The sequence below is a fragment of the Corythoichthys intestinalis genome, chromosome 22 (genome assembly GCF_030265065.1).
Source record: "Corythoichthys intestinalis isolate RoL2023-P3 chromosome 22, ASM3026506v1, whole genome shotgun sequence".
In the NCBI taxonomy this organism is placed as follows: domain Eukaryota; kingdom Metazoa; phylum Chordata; class Actinopteri; order Syngnathiformes; family Syngnathidae; genus Corythoichthys; species Corythoichthys intestinalis.
The window spans coordinates 6,505,451-6,528,124 of record NC_080416.1 but is presented as its reverse complement, the minus strand read 5'-3'; the positions used below and the strand labels follow the sequence as shown (position 1 = coordinate 6,528,124).

Genomic DNA, 22,674 nt, shown 5'->3' with positions numbered 1-22,674 from the left:
TTCACAATTAAAACAAGCCGCAAAACATTTTTGTCGTGGTTATTGGTAAAAATTAGTTATATTTATTTTTGTTAACCAAAAAAAAAATCAATAAACAGGAAAAAAAAAAACTGAACTTCCAGTGTACGCCACTAGAGGACAGCAGAGGCTCGTTAAAGCCAGTTCATTGCTAAAGTCTTTTTTTTTTTTTTAATGCGGTGATTTAAAGTAGTTATGTTTTTTATTTAACTTTATTTTTATTATTTTTAGCTCAATATACTAAGAATTTACTCAGTATTTGTCAAATTTTCCAATATGAATGCTGTGTAATGAATTTTATCTTTTTATGAGGGCGAATGTGTAGCGGTTGAAAGCTAGCGAGAGCAAAACAAAACGTCATTCGTTGGCAGGTCTCGCGATGCCGAGCGGGAACGCTCTGATTGGCTCATTTGCTCTGGAGAAGGGTGGGCTTGGGGGTCACGTGGGGTGCAGTTGCTATTCGACATCTGGGACACAAACAGCAGCGCTCGGAGCAAGAAGAGGAAAGCTGCAAATTGCGCTTTTATGTTGTGAAAAGGAGCGATAAAGAGCTTGTGTTTTCCGTATTGTGAAGCATTTTGACGAAAACGGGATGACACGGTGGCGGGAGGACTTTAGCCCCGCGGCAAGCCAGCTAACAGCTAGCCGTGCTGTGATTTGTCGCCGTTAGCTGGACGGGGTGAGTTTTACGTAATAACTTTCTCCACTTTTTTTTTTTTTTTTTTTGAGTCGTCTTCTGCCGCAATGAGCGCGCTATGATCCTCTATGATGCCATAGTGCGAGGAGACGTCATGACGCCACCTTTGCCACCACCTGAGTTCCATTTTTTCCCCCTAAAGAGGACAAAATTCCAGTTTGCGTCCATTATGAAGGAACGTCGAGCCGGCGAGTGACAGGTGTGACAGGAGCCCCGCCTGGCTGCCGCCCCCTTCCATTGGGAGGGCAAACCATGTCGCTGTCGGGGGGTCACCTGCTCGTCAAACTTGCCAAGCACGCCGTCGGCAGGGCGCACGTCCAGCTCAACCGCTGGCTGCACAGGAACGCCGCCGAAGAGTGCGACAAGATGGACCTGCTGGCCGACGGGGACCTCGAGGCGGTGGCAGTGGGCGAGGACCCCCTGCCCTCTTGCCCGCCCACCCCCTTCTGCCTGAAGAGCGCCTTGCTGGCGTGCGTCCTCACCTGTCTGTGCTTCTCCTCGGTGGCGCTGGTCCGTCAGCACCTTAAAGACCTCCTGCTCTGGGTGGAGGGTCTGGACAGCCTGGCCGGGGCACTGCTCTTCGTGGTGGGCTTCATCGGCGTGTCCTTCCCTTGCGTCTGGGGCTACATCGTGCTCAACGTGGCGGCCGGGTACCTGTACGGCTTCGTGCTGGGCGTGGGGCTGGTGGCGGTGGGCGTGCTGATCGGGACCTTCTTGGCTCACCTGGCGTGCAAGCGGCTGTTGACGGACTGGGTGCTGCGTAAGGTGGGCGGCAGCGAACAGCTCAGCGCCGTCATACGGGTGGTGGAGGGCGGCAGCGGACTCAAAGTTGTGGCCTTAGCGAGACTCACCCCCATTCCCTTTGGGCTACAAAATGCAGTTTTCTCTGTGAGTAACCCAACAAACACACATTTTCACATTGTAACATGCAGTCAATTTGTAGTTAATCTAGGTCGAAGATTAGCAACCTATGGCTCTAGAGCCGCATGCGGCTCTTCAGTGCAGCCCTAGTAGCTCCCTGGAGCTTTTTCCAAAATGTTAAAAAAATGGAAAAAGATGGGGAGGGGAATATATTTTTAGTTTTAATATGGTTTCGTTGTGCGTCATTCTCTTCAGGATGCACTGCAGGGAAAATAAACATGGATATACACATAACATATAGCGTATTTTCCGCAATAAAATGCGGATCAGCATATAAGGTGCACCTTCAATGAATGGCCTATTTTAAAACCCTTTCTTGTATAGGGCGCACTGCATTACAAGGCACAGTAGTAGTAGGGGTAGGCATGTGCTGATAACTGGTTTCAAGGTATGCCGTGGTATAAAAACGTCACGGTTTCAAAACCGCAGAAATTTTCTGTCATACCATCCCTATGGTATCAGCTATCTTTTATGTACCATAAATGCAGAGAGAAATCCCTCACTTGCCGCTGCAAGGTTCAACCCTTCCCCACTGGTTATTGCTCAGTGTCAATGAGTCAGCTCTGCTTCAAGATAGCTGGAGGAGGTGAAACTGCTGAAATTTTTCCCCCATCAAAGAAAATGAAATTGCTGGTATGGCATTACTTTGGCTATAGAAAAGTTACAGACGGCCGCAGATTAGAGAAAGGGGGGCCAACCGACATGTAAAACATGTTTGCGGAGGGTGGCTGCTGAGGAGGCAATACCTCCAATATGATTTCGCATTTGTAAAAAATTAAAGGTTTGTGAACACTATCATGAATGTTTCCCACCAGCTTCGAGAGTTAACTCCAGCTTGTTTAGGGTGTCTAGCGGTATTTATTTTAACTTATGTTCCAATTTGCTAAGGGCGTAGGTTTGGTCTCAATAATGGTAGTGAAGATATAACAGCATAAGCTGCATGTACACTTTTTGTTGGGGACAGGACATTACCCAAACAGATTGGGTTAAGAGCGGTCAGGGCTACATTTCTCAGCAATAAAAACCTAATTAATTGATAGGCTAAATGATTAATGCAAAATAAATCTGTATTGACTTGTACTAACTTTCAAACTGCAAATTTTACTCTATAATGTCAATCTGATCTTTTTTTTTTAATCTAGTCGAATATTTTTTTTCATTTTGTTTTGAGTTTTAAAGGATAGTTAACAGATAAATGCATCAGATTCTTTCACTTACTTTGAGAATATATTACCATTTGTTCTTATTAGGCCCATACACCTAAAAGTTGGTCATTTTTCACCTAAATCAAGAAAAAAATGTTGGTCAAGTCATCAGCCAATCAAACGTGCATTTGAGGAAAAAAAGCAGCTTCCTACCCAAGTCTTGCGGGTTAGCAAGTTCACACAGTTTAATGTTTTGCTAACTCTAATGCAGATCGGACTTTCAGTAGCAAAATTAGAGGTGTTTCCCACCTACACAACATTGGCATCTTTTTAAATTACCTACAGTGGCTGCTGCTGGTCGAAAAAAAAAGGAGGCACCATGTTGTCAACATGTATTTCTGTCGGGGCTATGTGGGTGTGTGTGTCGGGGGTGGGTCAAGTCATCAGCCAATCGAACGTGCGTTGGGGGGGGATGGACTGGCACATTCAGCAAGTGAAAAAGAGGCAAATATAAGTCTGAACATAATGAAAGTAACTCATTTGATAATGGTATGGTCAGTTCATTAAAACACATGGGAAGACGATCTAAATGACCAATATAACTGAACACATTATATAATGCAAATAAAGTTGCTTAAAAGTTGGTAGGGATTATTTGATCATTCTGTAAAGTTTGTAGTGTTTTGTCCCTACCGTCCCTATGCAAACCTACGCCCTTGCAATTTGCTAATATGTTTTTAAAAATAAAAATCCTGTTCAATGGAAAAAAAGCTTTTTCTTTTTTTTTCAACCAAGATATCTCAAAGTAACACATTTTAGAGCTGTGAATGCAATTCCGTGAGACCGTGATATTTTTGCTTAAGGTTATCATACCGTCAGAATCCCATACTGGCACATGCCTCAGTAGTGGTAGTAGTGTTTGACATTGTACTACGCATCCACAAGATGAAGCTGAGCTAAATTGAATGAAATGCCATGATTAACCAATATTTAACCATATATAAGGCACATCGGATCATAAGACGCACTGTCCGCTTTTGAGAACATTGAAGGCTTTTATATACAGTATTATGTAACCAACTCCATGTTTGTCCAGCTGGGATCTTTCACATCTAATCAAAAGTGGGATAATTAGCCAGATAACATTAAATGACATCTGTTATAAGCATTCATTAATCCTCATGACAGTGTCATGTCATGATTATGATAGTCTTATGGTGCCACTGTCAAATAAAGCATTACCAAATACCAAAACTAGCAATTAATGAAACAACTGGAATAGTAACTGAAGACATAATTAGCGCAGGAAATGATTTTGATTGTTCTTTACATCTTTAGCTCTGCAATGCATGCTAGGAGGCATGTTGAACAACAACAGTGTTGACAGCAGGCTGGCAGCAGAGGTTGACTGTCTCCCCCAAGGGAGCAGTGATGGCCAAATGAAGTTTCTTTACAGCCAATTGGTTCAAAGCTTCATGGTGTTGCATTCGCTCTAATGACAATCGTACTATGATGCCACTGTCGAATAAGGTGTAATATATTTTGGTATAAATATCCAATAATACAGTGAGGACAGCTGCGGCTTGGCTTACCTTCTGAACAAATGTCATTTTCATGTCAAATTTGGTGGGTGTCTGCTTAAGAGTCAGGTGTGCCTTATAGTCCAAAAATTATAGTAATTTAGATACAAACAGCATGTGATGCCTTCATTATAAGGCTTATATAAGGCTTTCAAATTTTTGTGGCTCCAGACATATTTTTTGTTTTATTTTTTTGCTCCAATATGGCTCTTTCAACAATTTGGGTTGCCAACCCCTAATCTAGGTATTTGTTCTGATTTTTTTCCCTCCCTGAAGGAGACACTTACAAGACAGAGCAATTTAAAAACAAGTTAAAATTACATTTTGAAGGAAAGTACTGTAATGTGAAAAAGAAGTGCAAAACTTTGTTAAATCTAATCTTTCCCCGTATTTGTGCTGTTAGCTCCAAAATGCAATGTAACCACTACACAAAGAAATAACTGATGGCTAGGTTTTGTTTTTGAAAAAAACCCCAAAAAACTTTATTTTTTTTAATCATCTGTAATAATAAAAAAATAAATATATATATTGAATTCATACAACGGATTTATTGCCTGTCGCAAAAATGATCAATAATTATTATTTTTGTATGTATTTTGATTAAAAAATCCTTTAGTGGCGGTTTAATTTTTTTGGATAGTATTATTTTTAACATGCGTGTTATTTAGATTTTCTCCTTTATTTCTATTCTAAAATTCCTTTAACTTTAATCCCTTGACACCAAGATCTAAAAAATTTTTCAAAGAATCTTTTACTTCTGTTTTTGCTTTCAAGTAGACGCTAAATTAAATTTAGGAAGCTAACTAAAGTACATAAAAAAAATAGAGAAAACAATGATAAAAAAAAATTCAATCAACCTTGCCTACAAAAAGAAAGTAATGATATCAATAAAATACAATTTTATGTATGATGCAAATTAGCGACAACAGGCATCTCTAGTTAAAAATAAGATAAAATAATGCTGCTTTGATATGGTACGTCCTTTATTTGCTACAGTAGGCATCAAGGGTTAACGTTAGTATGGTGACAAGAGCACAGCACACTTGTCTACTTGTCTTTCATTTACCCTTTTTTATTCTAAGGCTGACGCCTGTAAGTAAAGTAAGCATCCCCAGCTGACCACTCTCGTAGCTTTAGGAAGATATCTGGCGTGAAAGGAAGTCAACCGAGGGCTCAAACGTCCAGAAGAGGATGAGCGCGAAAGGCATTCGGCGCTGGAAGCGCGCTAACGACTCACTCGGACGCACAAGGAAGACTTGTTTGTCTGCTCTGCTGACTCACTCTCCGGCGACACGTGACACCCAAATTTTTTTTTACAACGAGCAGATGTTTTTTTTCCTTCTTCTTCTGCTTGACTGTACTTTTATCACCGCTTGCGAGTTGTCACTCTGGGTACAAAGGTTGGCCTGAGATCATATTGTCAAAAAAAATGTTGGTGCACAATCGATCACTGTCCAAGAAATTGAAAAACGAATAACAAAATCTTTTTTTTTTGTTTTGTTTACTCAAGACTCGGACAAATAAATTACTCCCTACCATTTTGGATACTACATTGATTTAAAAATAAGATAAAAATAAATATATATTAAATATATACACTCACCAGCCACTTTATTAGGTACACCTGTCCAACTGCTCGTTAACACTTAATTTCTAATCAGCCAATCACATGGCGGGAACTCAGTGCATTTAGGCATGTAGACATGGTTTAAGACAATCTCCTGCAGTTCAAACCTCGATCAGTATGGGGAAGAAAGGTGATTTGAGTGACTTTGAACGTGGCGCCAGAAGGGGCTGGTCCGAGTATTTCAGAAACTGCTGATCTACTGGGATTTTTATGCACAACCATCTCTAGGGTTTACAGAGAATAGTCCGAAAAAGAAAAAATATCCAGTGAGCGGCAGTTCTGCCTTGTTGATGCCATAGGTCAGAGGAGTGGCCAGACTGGTTCGAGCTGATAGAAAGGCAACAGTGACTCAAATAACCACACCTTTACAACCAAGGTCAGCAGAAGAGCATCTCTGAACGCACAGTATGTCGAACTTTGAGGCAGATGGGCTACAGCAGCAGAAGATCACGCCGGGTGCCACTCCTTTCAGCCAAGAACAGGAAACTGAGGCTACAATCTGCACAAGCTCATCGAAATTGGACAATAGAAGATTGAAAAAACGTTGCCTGGTCTGATGAGTCTCAATTTCTGCTGCGACATTCGGATGGTAGGGTCAGAATTTGGCGTCAACTACATGATAGCATGGATCCATCCTGCCTTGTATCAATGGTTCAGGCTGGTGGTGGTGGTGTAATGGTGTGGGGAATATTTTCTTGGCACTCTTTGGGCCCCTTGGTACCAATTGAAGATCATTGGAGCGCCACAGCCTACCTGAGTATTGTTGCTGACCATGTCCATTCCTTATGACCACAATGTACCCAACTTCTGATTGCTACTTTCAGCAGGATAAAGCGCCATGTCATAAAGCTGGAATCATCTTAGACTGGTTTCTTGAACATGACAATGAGTTCACTGTACTCAAATGGCCTCCACAGTCACCAGATCTCAATCCAATAGAGCATCTCTGGGATGTGGTGGAACGGGAGATTCGCATCATGGATGTGCAGCCGACAAATCTGCACCAACTGTGTGATGCCATCATGTTGATATGGACCAAACTCTCTGAGGAATGCTTCCATCACCTTGTTGAATCTATGCCGCGAAGAATTGAGGCAGTTCTGAAGGCAAAAGTGGGTCCAACCCGTAACTAGCATGGTGTACCTAATAAAGTGGTCGGTGAGTGTATAATATAATAAAAATAAAAATCTTTCAGTGTTTCTTCATTGGTGACATTATTTATGACCTCGCCCACCCCCAAAAAATTACTGCATGTACTCATGTATTGGGTTGCAATTTTCTTACCAAAATTTTCGCCCAAAAATGCAGGTATGACCTTTACGCCAGTTATGCCGTCCTCTCTCCGACCATTACCCAATTCAAACCGTCGTAATACTGATAAAGCATTCAACTTAGCATTAGCTTTGTACGCTAACTATACAGACAATTTACGCTCAAAACAATCTACAAATTTCTAATATTAAAAAATACAACATCTCATACAGCAATACAAAATATGCACTGTACTTTAGACAAACCGTACTCACGAACAAAATTTACCCAAGGAAGAAATGGCCGAAGTTGCAACTATGTACGTCGTGCAGCCATCTTGGCTTTCACAACAAACAATGTCGCCAAGCGCTAACACTTTATTTGACAGCGCCGTCATAAGACTGCTATAAGACCATCGTAAATATGACATGACACTATCATGGGCATTAATGAATGCTTATGACAGATTTCATTAAGTGTCATCCGGCAAATTATTTCACAAACTCCGTTTGATTCCAGCTCGGATCTTTTACATCCATTCAAAAGTGAGATCCTTTCCCGGATGACACTAAATGACATCTGTCACAAGCATTCATTTATGCTCATGGCAGTGTCATGCCATAACTATGATGGTCTTATGTAAGCAAAAAAAACCCAAAAACGTGCTGGTACTATTTATTTTACGTAAATATTTCGAACTATGAGGCTGGATAATAAGGAAATTAGTGGCCACCAAATGTAAACAAAGAGCTTCCGTTGAAAATTCTTGTGAATAACTGCTTAAATCCCTGAATTCTTTATAGATATGGATATAAAAGAGTCGATTCTTGGTTAAAAGCAAAAAAAATGTGTAGGTAGCATTTATTTTATGTAACAGGTCGCATGTCGCGGGCGGACTACAAGGACTAAAAACCAAAAACTTAATCATAGTACAAGGAGGTTGTATCAGGCTTCAAGAAGAAAGTTTCGACTTTAAGAAAGGCACTTTCGAAGTTAGGAAAGGCACGAACGACGACAGGGCGAACTGGAGGACTCGATCGCCGCGCTTCGTGTTCGTTCCCACGATCACGACGCTAGCTGCTAGCGAGGTCACGCTTGGTCGCGCCGCAGCTGGAGACGTGTCGACTCTGGGTACATACACGCCAGTATGCCACCCAAGAGAGGCCCAACACCGGCTTCGGAGGAGGTCGACGATATTAAAACCTCCCTCAACTCTCTGATCGAAGAAGTGACTGCTGTCAGAACGCAGCAGGAGCAGCTGTTGGGGCTTCTGGAGGAAGTTAAACAACTACGCCTCCAGAATGCCGAAAAAGACAAACGAATTGGGGATCTCGAACGCAGAGTGGAAGACCTAGAGCAGTACACCCGAATGAATGATGTGGTCATCACTGGCATAAAAATCAAGCCGCGCTCTTACGCGCGTGCGTTGACCGCGGACATCGGGGAGCCAAGCGTCCAGGAGACGGGTTCGGTGGAGCTACAGGTGGCATCCTTCCTCCAATCCAAGGGGATAGAAATGGACCTGGAGCACATCGAGGCGTGTCATCCCCTACCCAGGAACAACGACAGACCACCAGCCGTCATTATGAGATTCATTAATCGAAAAAATAAGGTGGCACTGTTGAGGCAAGGACGCAAACTAAAAGGCACAGACGTCTTCATTAATGAACATCTGACACGAAGGAACGCAGACATCGCGAGGAAGGCAAGACAACTGAAAAAGCAAGGTAAAATACAACACACATGGGTAACAAACTGTAAGATCTACGTTAAGCTGAACGGGACACCAGAGGAAGCCAAGGTACTGATCGTGAAGAGCATGGAAGATCTAGACAAGTACAACTGACAGCATGCACTGAGAATATCAATCATATAACATGGACAGGTTGAAGTCAATCTTCCATCACAAACAAATGGAACTGGAAACATATAGTGAGTACAACACAGCAGATCAAGATATCTCTATAGACCCTGAATACAATTTTTTTTCTTCCTTTGTTATAAATTGTAATTATTTTTCTTACGAACAATATGGAACAAATATCAAAACAAAGGGCAAGCTGTCAATAATACATTTCAATAGTAGAAGTATGTATACGAATTTTGGGTCCATTAAGGAATACTTGGAACAATTCTCTTGCCAATTTAGTGTTATTGCCATATCTGAAACCTGGCTTAACATTGACAAAGGTATAAATTTTTGGTTGGATGGATATGAATTCAGATATATGAACAGACAGAACAAACTGGGGGGTGGGGTAGCCTTATTTATACACAAGTCTATACAATTTAATGTTGTAACGCATATGACCTTAGCTGTTGATGGAATATTTGAATGTCTAACGATTGAGATAAAAAATGAAAAACAGAAAAATGTTATAATCAGTTGCATATATCGGACACCTAGTTCAAGTATTGATAACTTCAATTGTTGGGTAGAGAAATTGTTTTCTTCTGTGAATCAAAAACGGTTATTCATTTGCGGGGATTTTAATATTGACATATTAAATCCAACCAAACTCAAAAGCATTGATGATTTCACTGACACAATGTATAGTTCATCTTTATACCCAACAATAACAAAACCAAGTAGAATAACATCACACAGTGCCACTCTTATCGATAATATATTTACCAATGTCATGGATGGTCAAGTCAATAGTGGCCTGATTTTATGTGACATAACTGACCACTTACCGGTTTTTGCCATATATGATTGTGATCTTCAGATAAAAAAAGATACAGTGGTTACTATAGCCAAGCGAATATTAAATGAAGAAACAATAAATGCCTTCAATTACAGTCTTGCCCAGCAAGACTGGAGCCCGGTTTATAGTGAATCCAATGCGGATCGTGCCTACGATACTTTTCTAGTTATATTCACCTTCTTATATAACAAACATTGTCCTGTTAAAGAATATTGTATCAAGGAAAAAAAGACAAAAAGTCCTTGGCTCACAAAAGGAATTATGAATGCTTGCAAAAAGAAAAATAATTTATATAAACAGTTCATCAAAGCAAAAACAAAAGAGGCGGAACAGAGATATAAAACATACAAAAATAAGTTGACGGACATCATTAGAACAAGTAAACAAGTGTACTATAAAAAAAGATTACATGCTAATAAAAATAATATGAAAGCAACTTGGGATACACTAAATCATTTAATTAAACAAGGATCTCCAGCTCGATCATATCCTGATTATTTTACCGATGGAAATGGGAACATCCATAACATGAATGATATCGTTGATGGTTTTAATAAATTTTTTACAAATGTTGGCCCTCAGTTGGCTACTGAAATTCCATGCCATACTGTTAATAACTGTCACAAAACGATTATAAGAAATCCATCTTCGATGTTCCTCACATGTACAGACGACAAGGAAATTATTAATATTGTGTTAAAATGTAAAAGTAAGTCATCTGTGGATTATCATGATATTAACATGTTAGTAATAAAAAAGATTATATTTTCCATTGTAAAGCCCTTAACATATTTCTGTAATTTATCACTTCAGTCTGGTTGTTTTCCTCAAAAAATGAAAATTGCTAGAGTAATACCATTATTCAAGAGCAACGATAAACACAATTTCACAAATTATAGACCAATCTCTCTATTGCCACAATTTTCAAAAATTTTAGAAAAACTTTTTAATTCTAGACTTGAAAAGTTCATAGAGAAACATCAAATACTAAATGCAGGACAATATGGGTTTAGAACGCATAGAACTACTTCAATGGCGATAATTGAGGCAGTAGAGGGAATTACTAATGCACTTGACCAGAATAAATATGCGGTTGGGATTTTTGTTGACCTCAAGAAAGCTTTTGACACTTTAAATCATTCAATCTTACTTGAAAAATTAGAAAAATATGGTATTCGCGGGGTAGCTGGGGACTGGGTGAAAAGTTATTTAACAGGCAGGGAGCAATATGTCAACATCGGCTCTTATTCATCAAATAAACTAGGTATTTCATGTGGGGTTCCACAGGGGTCAGTGTTGGGGCCTAAACTTTTCTCTTTGTATATAAATGATATATTTAATGTATCCCAAGTTATAAAACTCATTCTCTTTGCAGATGATACAAATATTTTTTACAGTAGTGATAGTTACATTGAACTTGTAACTACTGTGAACAGGGAACTAAACTTGATTAAAGAATGGATGGATATAAATAAATTATCATTGAATATAAGTAAAACTAAAGCAATGATTTTTGGGAATGCAAAAATTGATACAGAACCAACATTTAGTATTGAAGGTATACAAATTGAAAATGTTAGTGAGAATAAATTTTTGGGAGTTATAATTGATGACAAACTGTCTTGGAGACCCCACATCAGACATATAAAAACCAAAATTTCAAGAAGCCTTTCAATTTTGAACAAAGTTAAAATATATCTTGATCACAATGCACTCCGTATTCTGTACTGTACCTTGATTCTCCCATATCTTACGTACTGTGTGGAAGTGTGGGGGAATACCTATCGCAATACGACAAATCCTTTAGTCATAGTACAGAAACGAGCAGTTCGCATCATTCATAAGACTGGATTTCTGGATCACACCCATGAACTATTTCTTCAATCTAAATTGTTTAAATTTCAAGACCTAGTCGATTACAACACTTCCATAATTCTATATAAAGCTTTTAACAACACATTACCCGCAAAGTTACAAACACATTTCACCATTCGTGAAAGAGCTCACAATTTAAGAGCTTACGGGGAGTTTGTACTTCCTAGATTTAGAACGACTCGTAAGAGCTTCTGTGTGTCTGTAAGAGGAGTTAAATTATGGAACAATCTGAGTTTATCACTAAGAGAGTGTAAAAATATTCACATATTTAAATTTCATTATAAACAATTAATTTGGTCTAAGTATATTCAGGAAGGGTCTTAAATGTACATCACTGTTTGTGTAGGTCTTTTTACCATACTGGTATGGATATACGCAATATAAGTGTGTGTGTATTTGTATATATTTACACACACACACACATATATATATATATATATATATATATATATATATACATATTTTGGTTTTGTTGTTCTGTTTTCTCTCTTTTGACTGAGGGAATCGATATTGAGGGTTCGGCCCTCCCGTTACATGTGTCAGGGAAGGATGTATTCTATGTAACTAAACAGAAACAGGTTGCAGGAAAATGGTTATTTATTTTGATGATTATTGAGAAATCGGGGTGGGATTTAATAAGTTTTCTTCGTCCCACTCCCTTTCAGGCATTTTGTTTTGTTTTGTTTTGTGTCTTTTTTTATGTCTCTGTTGTTTCTTGAAAGCAAAGATCTGTATTTGTGAAGATGAATGTAACTGCCTGAAATGAAATGAAATTAAAAAAAAAAAAAATTAAATATTGTGAACTATGAGGCTACTCAGTAAGGAAATTAGTGGCCGCTATATGTAAACAAAGAGCTTTTCCGTTGAAAATTCTTGTGAATAAATGCTTAAATCCCTGAATTCTTATAGCTATGGACGTAAAACGGTCTCGATTCTTGGTTAACAGCAAAAAAAAATGTGCAGGTAGCATTTATTTTACATAAATATTGCGAACTATGAGGCTAATCAGTAAGTAAATTACTGACCACCTTATGTAAACAAAGAGCTTGTTTTGTTGAAAATTCTTGTGAATAAATGCTTAAATCCCTGAATTCTTTATAGATATGGACGTGAAAGAGTCTTAATTCTTGGTTAAAGGTAGAAAACCGTGCAGGTAGCATTTATTTTACGGAAATATTGCGAAGTATAATGCTGGTCTGTAAGGAAATTAGCGGTCGCCGTATATTAACAAAGAGCTTTTTCCGTTGAAAATTCTTGTGAATAAATGCTTAAATCCCCGAATTCTTTATATGGACGTAAAAGTCTTAATTCTTGGTTAAAATTAGAAAACCGTGGAGGTAGCATTTATTTTACGTAAATATTGCGAACTATGAGGCTGGTCTGTGAGGACATTTAGCGACTGCCATATGTAAACATAGAGCTTTTTCCGTTGAAAATTGTTGTGAATAAATGCTTAAATCCCTGAATTCCTTATAGATTTGGACGTAAAAGAGTCTTAAATCTTGGTTAAAAGTAGAAAACCGTGCAGGTAGCATTTATTTTACGGAAATATTGCGAAGTATAATGCCAATGCTGTTGCGGCTAATTTCTCCCATTCATTTTTTTCACGTTTCAAAATGCATGCATTAGATCGCTGCATTGACCGACTGCTAATAAATGAAGCGGAGTGTTGGACAGCCTCCTACTGGAAGGTGTGACGTGAAGTCTATGGTCAACCTAAAATTCCTACTTTTTAAGCCACAAGCTAGGGTTGGGACCTATCTGCCGGAAGGACCTAAACGCCAGTGTGTACTGTACTGGAATTGCCCCTAAATCAAAAGAAAGTGACCCAAAATCAACAGGAAATGACTCAGAAATGCCCCAAAATAGACAAGTGGTCACCAGTGGACGTTACGTGACCTGCCAAGGCCCAAAAATATAGAAATAACAATAGGAATTGGTCCTAAATGTACAAGTAGTGACCCTGGAATGCCACAAAATGTACATGTAATGCCCCTCCTAGTCAAAATCAATTTGACACCTAGCGCCATCAGTGGCATCCAAAACCTAGTTTTTGGGTAAAATGTTTGTAGGAAAATAACAACTTTGGGAATTTTCTGACGTGATTGTCAAATGCGAACTGCTAAAAATAATGACTGTAATTGAAAATAATTGAAAACAGGTTGATTCAGATGCCAAACATTTCAAAATAAAACGGTGCTTTAAAACCAGTTTGCTGTTCCGTCTCTCACGCGTCAAATTTGTTTAGAGAAAGACTCGTTTAATAGTTCTGAAAATAAGATTTGTGTCCGGCTCGCGTGCTTCTGCGTGCGTGACGCCGCGAGTGGAAACTCACTCTGGCACGTCTCGGAGCCATCGCGTGGCGCTCGCTCGCTAGCGGCCGCGGTGCAGGCCAAGGTCACGCACACACACTTATGTCATCACTTGATTAGCCGGAGTTCAGCTTTGATATGAGCTGGACTTTACCCGACATGTCATCAGATAGCCCCTGCTAGCTTTTTTTTTTTAATGTTCTGCTATTTTGTTTACTCTTTGGCTAGCGTCTTTTTGTTTGGCGCTCTTTCCAGATCACAGACGTGTCCTTGCCAAACTACCTGGTAGCGTCCTCGGTGGGTCTGCTGCCCACCCAACTGCTCAACTCCTACCTGGGCAGCACGCTGCGCACCATGGAGGATGTCATCGCCGAGCAGAGTGTTAGCGGATACTTCGTTTTCGGGCTGCAGGTTGGTTTTCAATATGGTCCTAAGTTTAGCTTACGTTTTAAAGCTTTCACTGCCTTTGACGGCAATAGACGTCCAGTCCATTTCGACTGGAAGGGCTGACAGCGGTCTTTAGCCATCAATCGCAGTGAACAAATTAAAAGATCAATCATAATCTGCCCAAGAAACATCAAGATAGTAGCATATAGAGAGGAACACACTGATTTCTTAGATGGAAAAGGGAAAAAATGTGGGTGGAAAAAGGAAAAAACTCACAGTATGTATGCTCTTGTGGATAAGGGTGAGCAGGTTGGAATCAGGAATTGTCAACTTTTCCCCAAAAAATCAGAATGATGCAAATCTGAATTATGGAAAAGGGAAAATAGAGAGTGGAAAAGGGAAAAAATACCAACACAGATCATAGGTGGGAAGCACAGTGTGGAATCAGGAAACATCTCGACAGTGATGTATTCAGGACGTGTCTAATGACTTGGATGGAAGAGGGAAAATAAGACATGGAAGTGGTAAAAAAGTAAAAAGAAAATACAACCAACGGTACAATTCCAACAATATGCTCTTATGGATGGGAGTGCACAAAATAAATGATTAATTATTGAAATTTAAAATTCTGAATATTGAAAGCCAAAAGGGAAAATGTCACGGGAGAAAATCCGTTCTCCCTTCATTTTTTAAAGAAAAAAGTTGTCACTTTAGAAGTCCTTTAAAAGTTTCATATCATGAAGCATGGGTTCCCAGGCTGCGCTGTACATTTTGAAGAACAGCTTTACCCTTGAGAATGCCTGCCTGCCCTCCCTCGCCTTAAGATGTAGATCTGTGCACTGATTTATGAATTTTTAGATAACACTTGTACAATAATAAAGCTTAAGCTATATATCAACAATGAGAAGTATATGTTTGAAAGCAATTCCTTGACATAAAACAAGGGAGTGGATAAAAGGGAAAAGCACAGCATCAATTACAGGTGGGAAGCGGCACAGTGTAGAATTGGGAAACATAAGAATAGTGACATGTACACGGCAAGACTTTTAATTCTTTTGATGGAAAAGGGAAAGGAGGGCGGAAGAGGTAAAACAGTCCCACACTATGCTCTTAAAAATACAAGTTTATAAATAAATAAGAATAATGCTTAGCATTTTGACAAACAAAAGGATGGATAAGGGAAAAAGTGTGGAATTGGGAAAATAAACAACCTCAGCACATAAACAACAGAATCAAGCATTACTCAATAATTCTGCACTATATTATGCACTATGAAAACATTCATTCGATATTTGCGTCATTTTAAATTTTAGATTTTGAAGGTATTATTATTAAGACATTTAGAAAGGCGTGAAGCTAACTTTCATTGCTAGCTAACCCTTTCGAAATATGTCAGACCGCACACAAACTTCTGTTGTATTCACTGATTAAAATTGTTGTCCGCACTAACACAGGTAAATAAGTCGCTAAAGCAAAATTACGACACGCTCTGTTCATTATCAATCCAGATCGTGATTAGCATCGGCCTGATGTTCTACGTAGTGCACCGCGCGCAAGTGGAGCTCAACGCCGCCATCTCCGCCTGCCAGATGGAGTTCCGATCTTCCTCGCACGTGAACGGCTCGTGCGCGTCGTCCTCCGCCAACCACGCGGGATTCTCGTACTGCGGGAAACGGATGGCGGCCGCCATTGTCAACGTGGTTTGACACACACCGGACTCTGCGCGGTACGATTTTTTTTTTTTTTTTTTTTACGATTAAAGGGACCTCAAGAGATGTCAATGAATTAACACTTTGAATGTCAAGCGGTTTTGTTTTTCAGCGTCAAACGAATGGCCACCTATGCACCTTCTTTCCGACGACTAGCGTCGTCGCCGTAATACAAAACAGAATCTGTAAAAAAGGGCATCGTTCAGTTTTTCGGACTTTGTAGACGAATGCTTTTCAGTTAAGTGTCTTACGTTCGGGACTGCCGGTTGAGACGGAAAACTCAGGAATGTTGGAAGTGCGCCAAGAGAAACTTTTCCCGCTCATTATTTACGTTGAAAACTTGTACGATGAGGTTCGTTTTTTTTTTTTTTTTTTTTTTTTTTTAAAGAGTGCACTTCATTCCCAAAACTAAGCTGATCAAACACGAAGTTCGAAGCAAATGTTATTGTTTTGTGTTTTTTTAAGTGTCATTATTTTGCTCTTTTATTTGTTTTATGAATAATAAGCTAACGGAAACGACAAAGTAGCCTCCGGGCTATCATGACGGTAGAAAGTGGTTAAACGTACGGTATTTTTCAGACTATAAGTTGCACTTGAGTATAAGTCGCAAATGAACAACAGGTTAAATAAGTGTACGTTATGCTAGTTTCTCGCTAGCTGCAATCTTTGTTTCTGCTGCTCGATTACCGTTTTCGATTGCATATTTCACTACAGGTAGTCCCTGGGTTACGAATGAGTTCCGTTCCTACGCTGGTGACGTAACCCGAATTTCTGCGCAAGTCGGAATTCTTTGAGTACTCAAAATAACCATTCAAAAATCCAAAAGTATTGTAATTTGTTTAATGATGGAGGATACACTTAGCCTGGAACTCCAGACTCACCGCTGTTCCAGCTATAGTCTGGCGACTGTTCAGCGGATCAAATCCCAGGGCGGAGCAAGCTACAGCAAACAGGCAGCGGAGTGGACAAATCAGCGACGGGCTGACGTGACGTTGGTAAAGCGTCAAGAAACTCTAGCACAAGGACGTAAACATACAAGGAGAGTGGAGAACAGAAAAGTTTATTCAACATGGCTAGCGCGAGACAGACTGTTGGTTTTAGTGACTCAATAATTTACCGCGGATAGGCACATATTCTCGGCTCTCCCGTTCGCCATCTGTGTTGTTGTGGAAACGACTTCCGACGCGCAAGAGTGATGTTGTTCGTTAAGAATACGTCACGCAAATAAACAAATCTGATAGCATGGATGAATTTCGTTCGGGCTCGAGAGGCCAATAAGGACCTGGGCCCCAGACTCCAAAGTTGGAACAGCAGTGAGTCTGGAGTTCCAGACTATAATACACTGCCCTCTAGTGGCAGTGTTAGGTCTGACTGGACTGTCGCCTTGTATGACTGAGGAGCAGACTCACAAACTAGGGTTGTTCCGATCCTGTTTTTTTGCTCCCGATCCGATCCCGATCGTTTTAGTTTGAGTATCTGCCGATCCCGATATTTCCCGATCTGATTGCTGTTTTTTGCTCCCGATTCAATTCCAATCATTCCCGATAATTTTTCCCGATCATATATATTTTGGCAATGCATTAAGAAAAAAAAGAATAAAACTCGGACGAATATATACATTCAACATACAGTACATAAGTACTGTATTTGTTTATTATGACAATAAATCCTCAAGATGGCATTTACATTATTAACATTCTTTCTGTGAGAGGGATCCACGGATAGAGAGACTTGTAATTCTTAAAGGATAAATGTGACTTTGTATATTGTGACTAAATATTGCCATCTAGTGTATTTGTTGAGCTTTCAGTAAATGATACCGAAGCCATTTAGCTTCTGCCCAAATGCATGATGGGAAGTGCAACCATGACTGTGCATAGTGGTACCAATTGATATATCTTCTCTGCATTGGGAGATAACATAGGGTGTTAAGAAAATGATCAACTACTACCTTTCTTCCCCACATTGCTTCCCACGATTCATATTGTTGAGAGAGGGATTGTAAGGCTTTAGCCAATTAAAAAACTGCTTCACAGGCTGCCAAAATTCCCTCTGCTCATTTTACGTTGCCTTTTAGATCTATGTATACGTAAAACGGTGCCATTATAGACTGAACACGACAATGTGTGAGTGGGTATTGTAATGTTATTACCGCTGTTAATGCGATAAATTTGATAGCCTTACTTTAAGCCAAAACTGAAGACTCTGGATGAGTGTAAGACATTTTGTCTGTAACGTTAAATTAATAAAAAAAAAAAAAATACATATATATACAGTATATATTAAAAAAGGCATGTCTGACATTTTTTTGCCGATTCCGATACTTTGAAAATGACGTGATCGGAAACCTAACCCTAATCCCACATCTGACATGGATAAAGGATAGCTGAGCTCTGGTTTGGCACACATAGGGCTGTAAGTTGTTTCAGCTAATATATCTTTGTCTATGCATTTGTAAGTTTAGAGCTACAGTTTGACGAATTATGTGTGAGCAATTTGCTATGAAAATTGTAAATATGTTTGCGTTTTTAGCATTAAAGCTAGCTGACTTGTGAGGCAAATTAGGCTAATTTCATCTACTAAATTTACGTTTTGATGAGACTAGATGGACATTTGAACACTAATTGTGTTCTGTCAAGTGTTTTGTTAAAATGCGTGTTGTTTTGAACATAGGTGTACATATGTGTGTTACAGCTTTACAAATGGTCAAATGTGAAGGAACTAAAAAGCTTCAAAAAGCACAATTTCCTTGTTTGCTGTCTGTAAAGCTGAACAACTTCACGTTTAGTGAGGACAGAAGACGTTTTATCAACAAAGTAAAAAACAAGATACTGTGAGGTACAAAAAGGTACTGTTTATGCGACTAACCAAAAACAAAAAATAACTGGAGACAAAATGGCGGACCAGACTACGATGTCGTGAAGTAGAAATTGCGTATATCGAGTACGTCGTAACCCGGGGACTACATGTACTTGCAGCTTGTAAAATGCAAAATATGATTTTCTTTTCGGCGCCATTTTGTTCGGCCTTCCTCAGTTGTTTTTAGTTATTTTTATAAGTTACTGCCAATGTTGAAACACAGGCCTTGCGCGCCCTGTTGTGGTTTAGTGTGAAAATAACATTTGAAATTCTGTAATACCATGTTTTTAATTTCACACATAAGTCGTCCCAGAGTGTCGTAAGTCGCACCCCCGACCAAACTATGAAAAAAACCCTGTAACTTATACTAGTAGTCCGAAAAATACTGTAGTTGTGAAGACGAGAATAAAGTCGTATTGATTTATTACAACAAAGTTGGAAATTAACGTGGGGAAAAAAATGAAAATACATTGTTGTGAAAGTCGCAGATTTACAGGACTTTGTTGGTTTTTGTTTGTTTACGTTGAAAAATGTGAAATTTTTTGCAAACCTTGAGTATGAAAAACAATTCTGAGAGAAACACACTTACTAAACATTACGTCGAGTTGTACATTTACAGAAGAGAAAAATAAAAGTAGTCCAAGAATGAAGTACTTTATTGGCTAAAAAATTGCAAAAATATGTCAAATGGGGTGGGAAGCTCTAGGTAGCTCAAGATATGCTACTATTTGCGATACAAAGCTCACGATAATGATCTCATGATATGGTGATATAACGATCAATACAAACAAGGTATTTTCATCCTTCTGCTGCGAAGTGAATTAGGTTTATCACTTAAAACGTAAAAATATGGAATCATTAGAAACAAAGAAAGAAATAACAATCAAAACACATTTCTTGTATTTAGTAATAGCACCACCTCTGGCTTTTGTGACAGCTTGCAGTCTCTGAGGCATGGATTTGATGAGTATTCTTCATCAATTTGGTGCCAACTCTTCTTTGATTGCAGTTGCTAGATCATCCATGCAGGTCGGAGCCTTGCTGTGGACCATTTTTTTTTTCAATTTCCACCACAGGTTATCAATAGGGTTGGGATCTGGGCTATTTGCAGGCCGTGACATTGACTGGATGAGTCTTTCTCCAAAGAATGCTTTAACAGTTTTAGCTCTGTGGGATGATGCAAATGATATATTTTCAATTGAAGGGATAAGAAAGCTATCTAAAATTTCAATGTAAACTTGTGCATTTATTGAAGATTTAACCACAGCCATCTCCCCAGCGCCTAACATGCAGCCCCATATCATCAAGGACTGAGGGAATTTTGATGTCTGCTTCAGGCAATCATCCTTGTAAATCTCACTGGAACGGCACCGTTTTCCGAAATTTCCGGGTTCACAGTGAGTCAGCAACAGGCACACTTTTGCGAAATATACGATGTTTATTGATTAGAAAATGCAGGATAAATGAGATTTATTGATTACAATCCCACAAGAGCGGGCAAACACACATCAAAACAAGAACAAGTGGTAACGATGACGTTAGATCTAGTTTTTCAATCCCAGATTCCCCGTGTTACCATTACAGCACAACAAACTGTTCCTTAACAATGAAAATTGCTTACCGTTGACAAATGAGCGGGGAGCCAACGCTCTGGCAAAGGAACAAAGCCAAGCGACCCGTACGTAATCCTCTGGCAGACTTCCGGGGTCGCCTTAAAATGTTCGTTTCTTGTAGGAACGCGCCCGTGTGGGTGGGGACGGCCAAAACCCGCCCCCAGAAGGCTCGCACCCAGCCCAATGACAAATATTAAAGCTACTTTTGGTTCAGCCCCTTGAAAAAGGGCTTCTCACATGGTAGCAAGCTGTGCCGTCCTGGCAACAGATGTTCTGTCCCCGCGGTAAATATTATGGGTGCAAAACAAGTTATCTCGTGAGATTCCCTCCTTATTATGGAACCCAAGGTGAAAAGCAATAACAAGTTGTTACAATCTAAGTCACAGAGGCAATCTTACAATCTAGGTCACAGAGGCAATCATACATCAAAAAGGCATAATGTGCTAATGTTAAGGCATCACATAATATTTTCTCCCGTCATTCCGCCCTTTGACCCGGATTGAATTTATCATAAGGCATAATGTGCTAATTCACTTCGGGTCACATAATGTTTTCCCCATCAGGCACTAAACAAAAGTTCCAGCATCATCACCTTGTCAAGAGTCGTCCAATGCAGATTCTTGACTCTTGTCAAGGTGATGATGCTGGAACTTTTGTTCGGTGCTGTTCCAGTGAGACCTTAAATGGCCCAAAAAGCTTGTTTTTCTGTCTTTTAGCTGTTTGTAGAATATCCTAGAAGGATTTCCTAAACAATGTATTGACACTCGTCATATCGTCAGATCATCGTTATCGTGAGCTTTATATCGTATATCGTATCGTGAGATACCAAGAGATTCCCAATGAAAAAATACGATTTCAACTTAAGATTCACTTTTACATTTAAAAAACCCCCAAAAGGATTAATATCGCTAAATGAATTGTATAACATTTGTATATTTTTTTTGTAGTCGTGTTTTGCTTTTTTAGTCATTTTTCGGGATGAAAACTGGAAATTCGATTACCTCCATCTTTTTTTTTTTCCGTAGTATTTTCTCGACCACAAACTGACAATCAATACAATTTAAAAACAAACCATGAATGTGCGGATAAGCTTCTTTAATTTTATTATTTTGCCGTATTTGCAAAGTGTTGTGAAAAACACACAAGGGCTCCTCCGTGAGATTTCCATGTTTTATTTTTGTGATTGCCGGCTGGTTGAAGGGGCCCCCTCCTGTCTTGACTTTAGCAATAATATTTGCATAACCTACTGCAAAAAAAAAAAAAAAAAACACACAGAAAAATACGTGAAATATTAATTTTCTATAGTGAATTTTGGGGAGAGCGTCCACATTCCCTACTTTGCCTTGTTTGCGTCGCGCTGCCTCATCAATATTAATGAGCTGCGTGATGATGTCACAACATATTGTGATTGGCACACACACAAATGTATTAATATTTTACTGACAAGTGCGAAATAGTATTTGATTTTTGTTAGTATTAACTGACGCAAAAAAAAATCTTTTGGGAGACTGTATGAAACGATGTGGTAGTTATGCAACACGTGACTCAAAGGGACGACGACGACGCTTCCTCAGTCTGTATTAAGTGCATTACTGTACACACATGCTGTATTTTCTTATACACAGACAATTTAACAGTGCGTAAATAGAGATAGACAATATAAACGCATATATGTATGCGGATATTGAAGCACTGTGTAATGCTTTGTTCAGTGTTATTTATGAGACAGAGATTAAAATGGCTTTTATTACACCTTGTTTGTTTTGTTGTTGTTGTTTTACTGTACATGGTCATTTTTAGGGGAAAAAAAGCCTCACGATACATGTTTTTTTTTTATGAAAAAAAAAACAAACTGACTACACATAGTCATTTTTGGATTAAAAAATGTCTTATATATGTTCTTTTAACAAACATAAAAAAAGCCTTACTATACATGGTCATTTTTGATGAAAAAAAAAAACCTTGATATACA

The 22,674-nt window shown here is 39.1% G+C and overlaps 1 protein-coding gene across 1 annotated transcript; it reads left to right on the top strand.

The window, feature by feature from the left end:
* Positions 1 to 465: 465 nt before the first annotated feature.
* Positions 466 to 22,454, top strand: tmem64 (transmembrane protein 64). The gene is made up of 3 exons (XM_057828640.1): positions 466 to 1,603; positions 14,390 to 14,545; positions 16,030 to 22,454. Exons 1-3 carry the CDS (start codon positions 968 to 970, stop codon positions 16,225 to 16,227), a joined length of 990 nt encoding a protein of 329 aa, XP_057684623.1. The 5' UTR covers positions 466 to 967; the 3' UTR covers positions 16,228 to 22,454.
* Positions 22,455 to 22,674: the final 220 nt, after the last annotated feature.

What these genes read in the sequence shown, in the direction of transcription:
- tmem64 (XM_057828640.1), top strand. Translation starts at nt 968, where the DNA reads ATGTCGCTGTCGGGGGGTCACCTGCTCGTCAAACTTGCCAAGCACGCC. An exon ending in TACAAAATGCAGTTTTCTCT is followed by an intron (nt 1,604 to 14,389) that starts GTGAGTAACCCA and finishes CGCTCTTTCCAG; the next exon opens with ATCACAGACGTGTCCTTGCC. An exon ending in ACTTCGTTTTCGGGCTGCAG is followed by an intron (nt 14,546 to 16,029) that starts GTTGGTTTTCAA and finishes TTATCAATCCAG; the next exon opens with ATCGTGATTAGCATCGGCCT.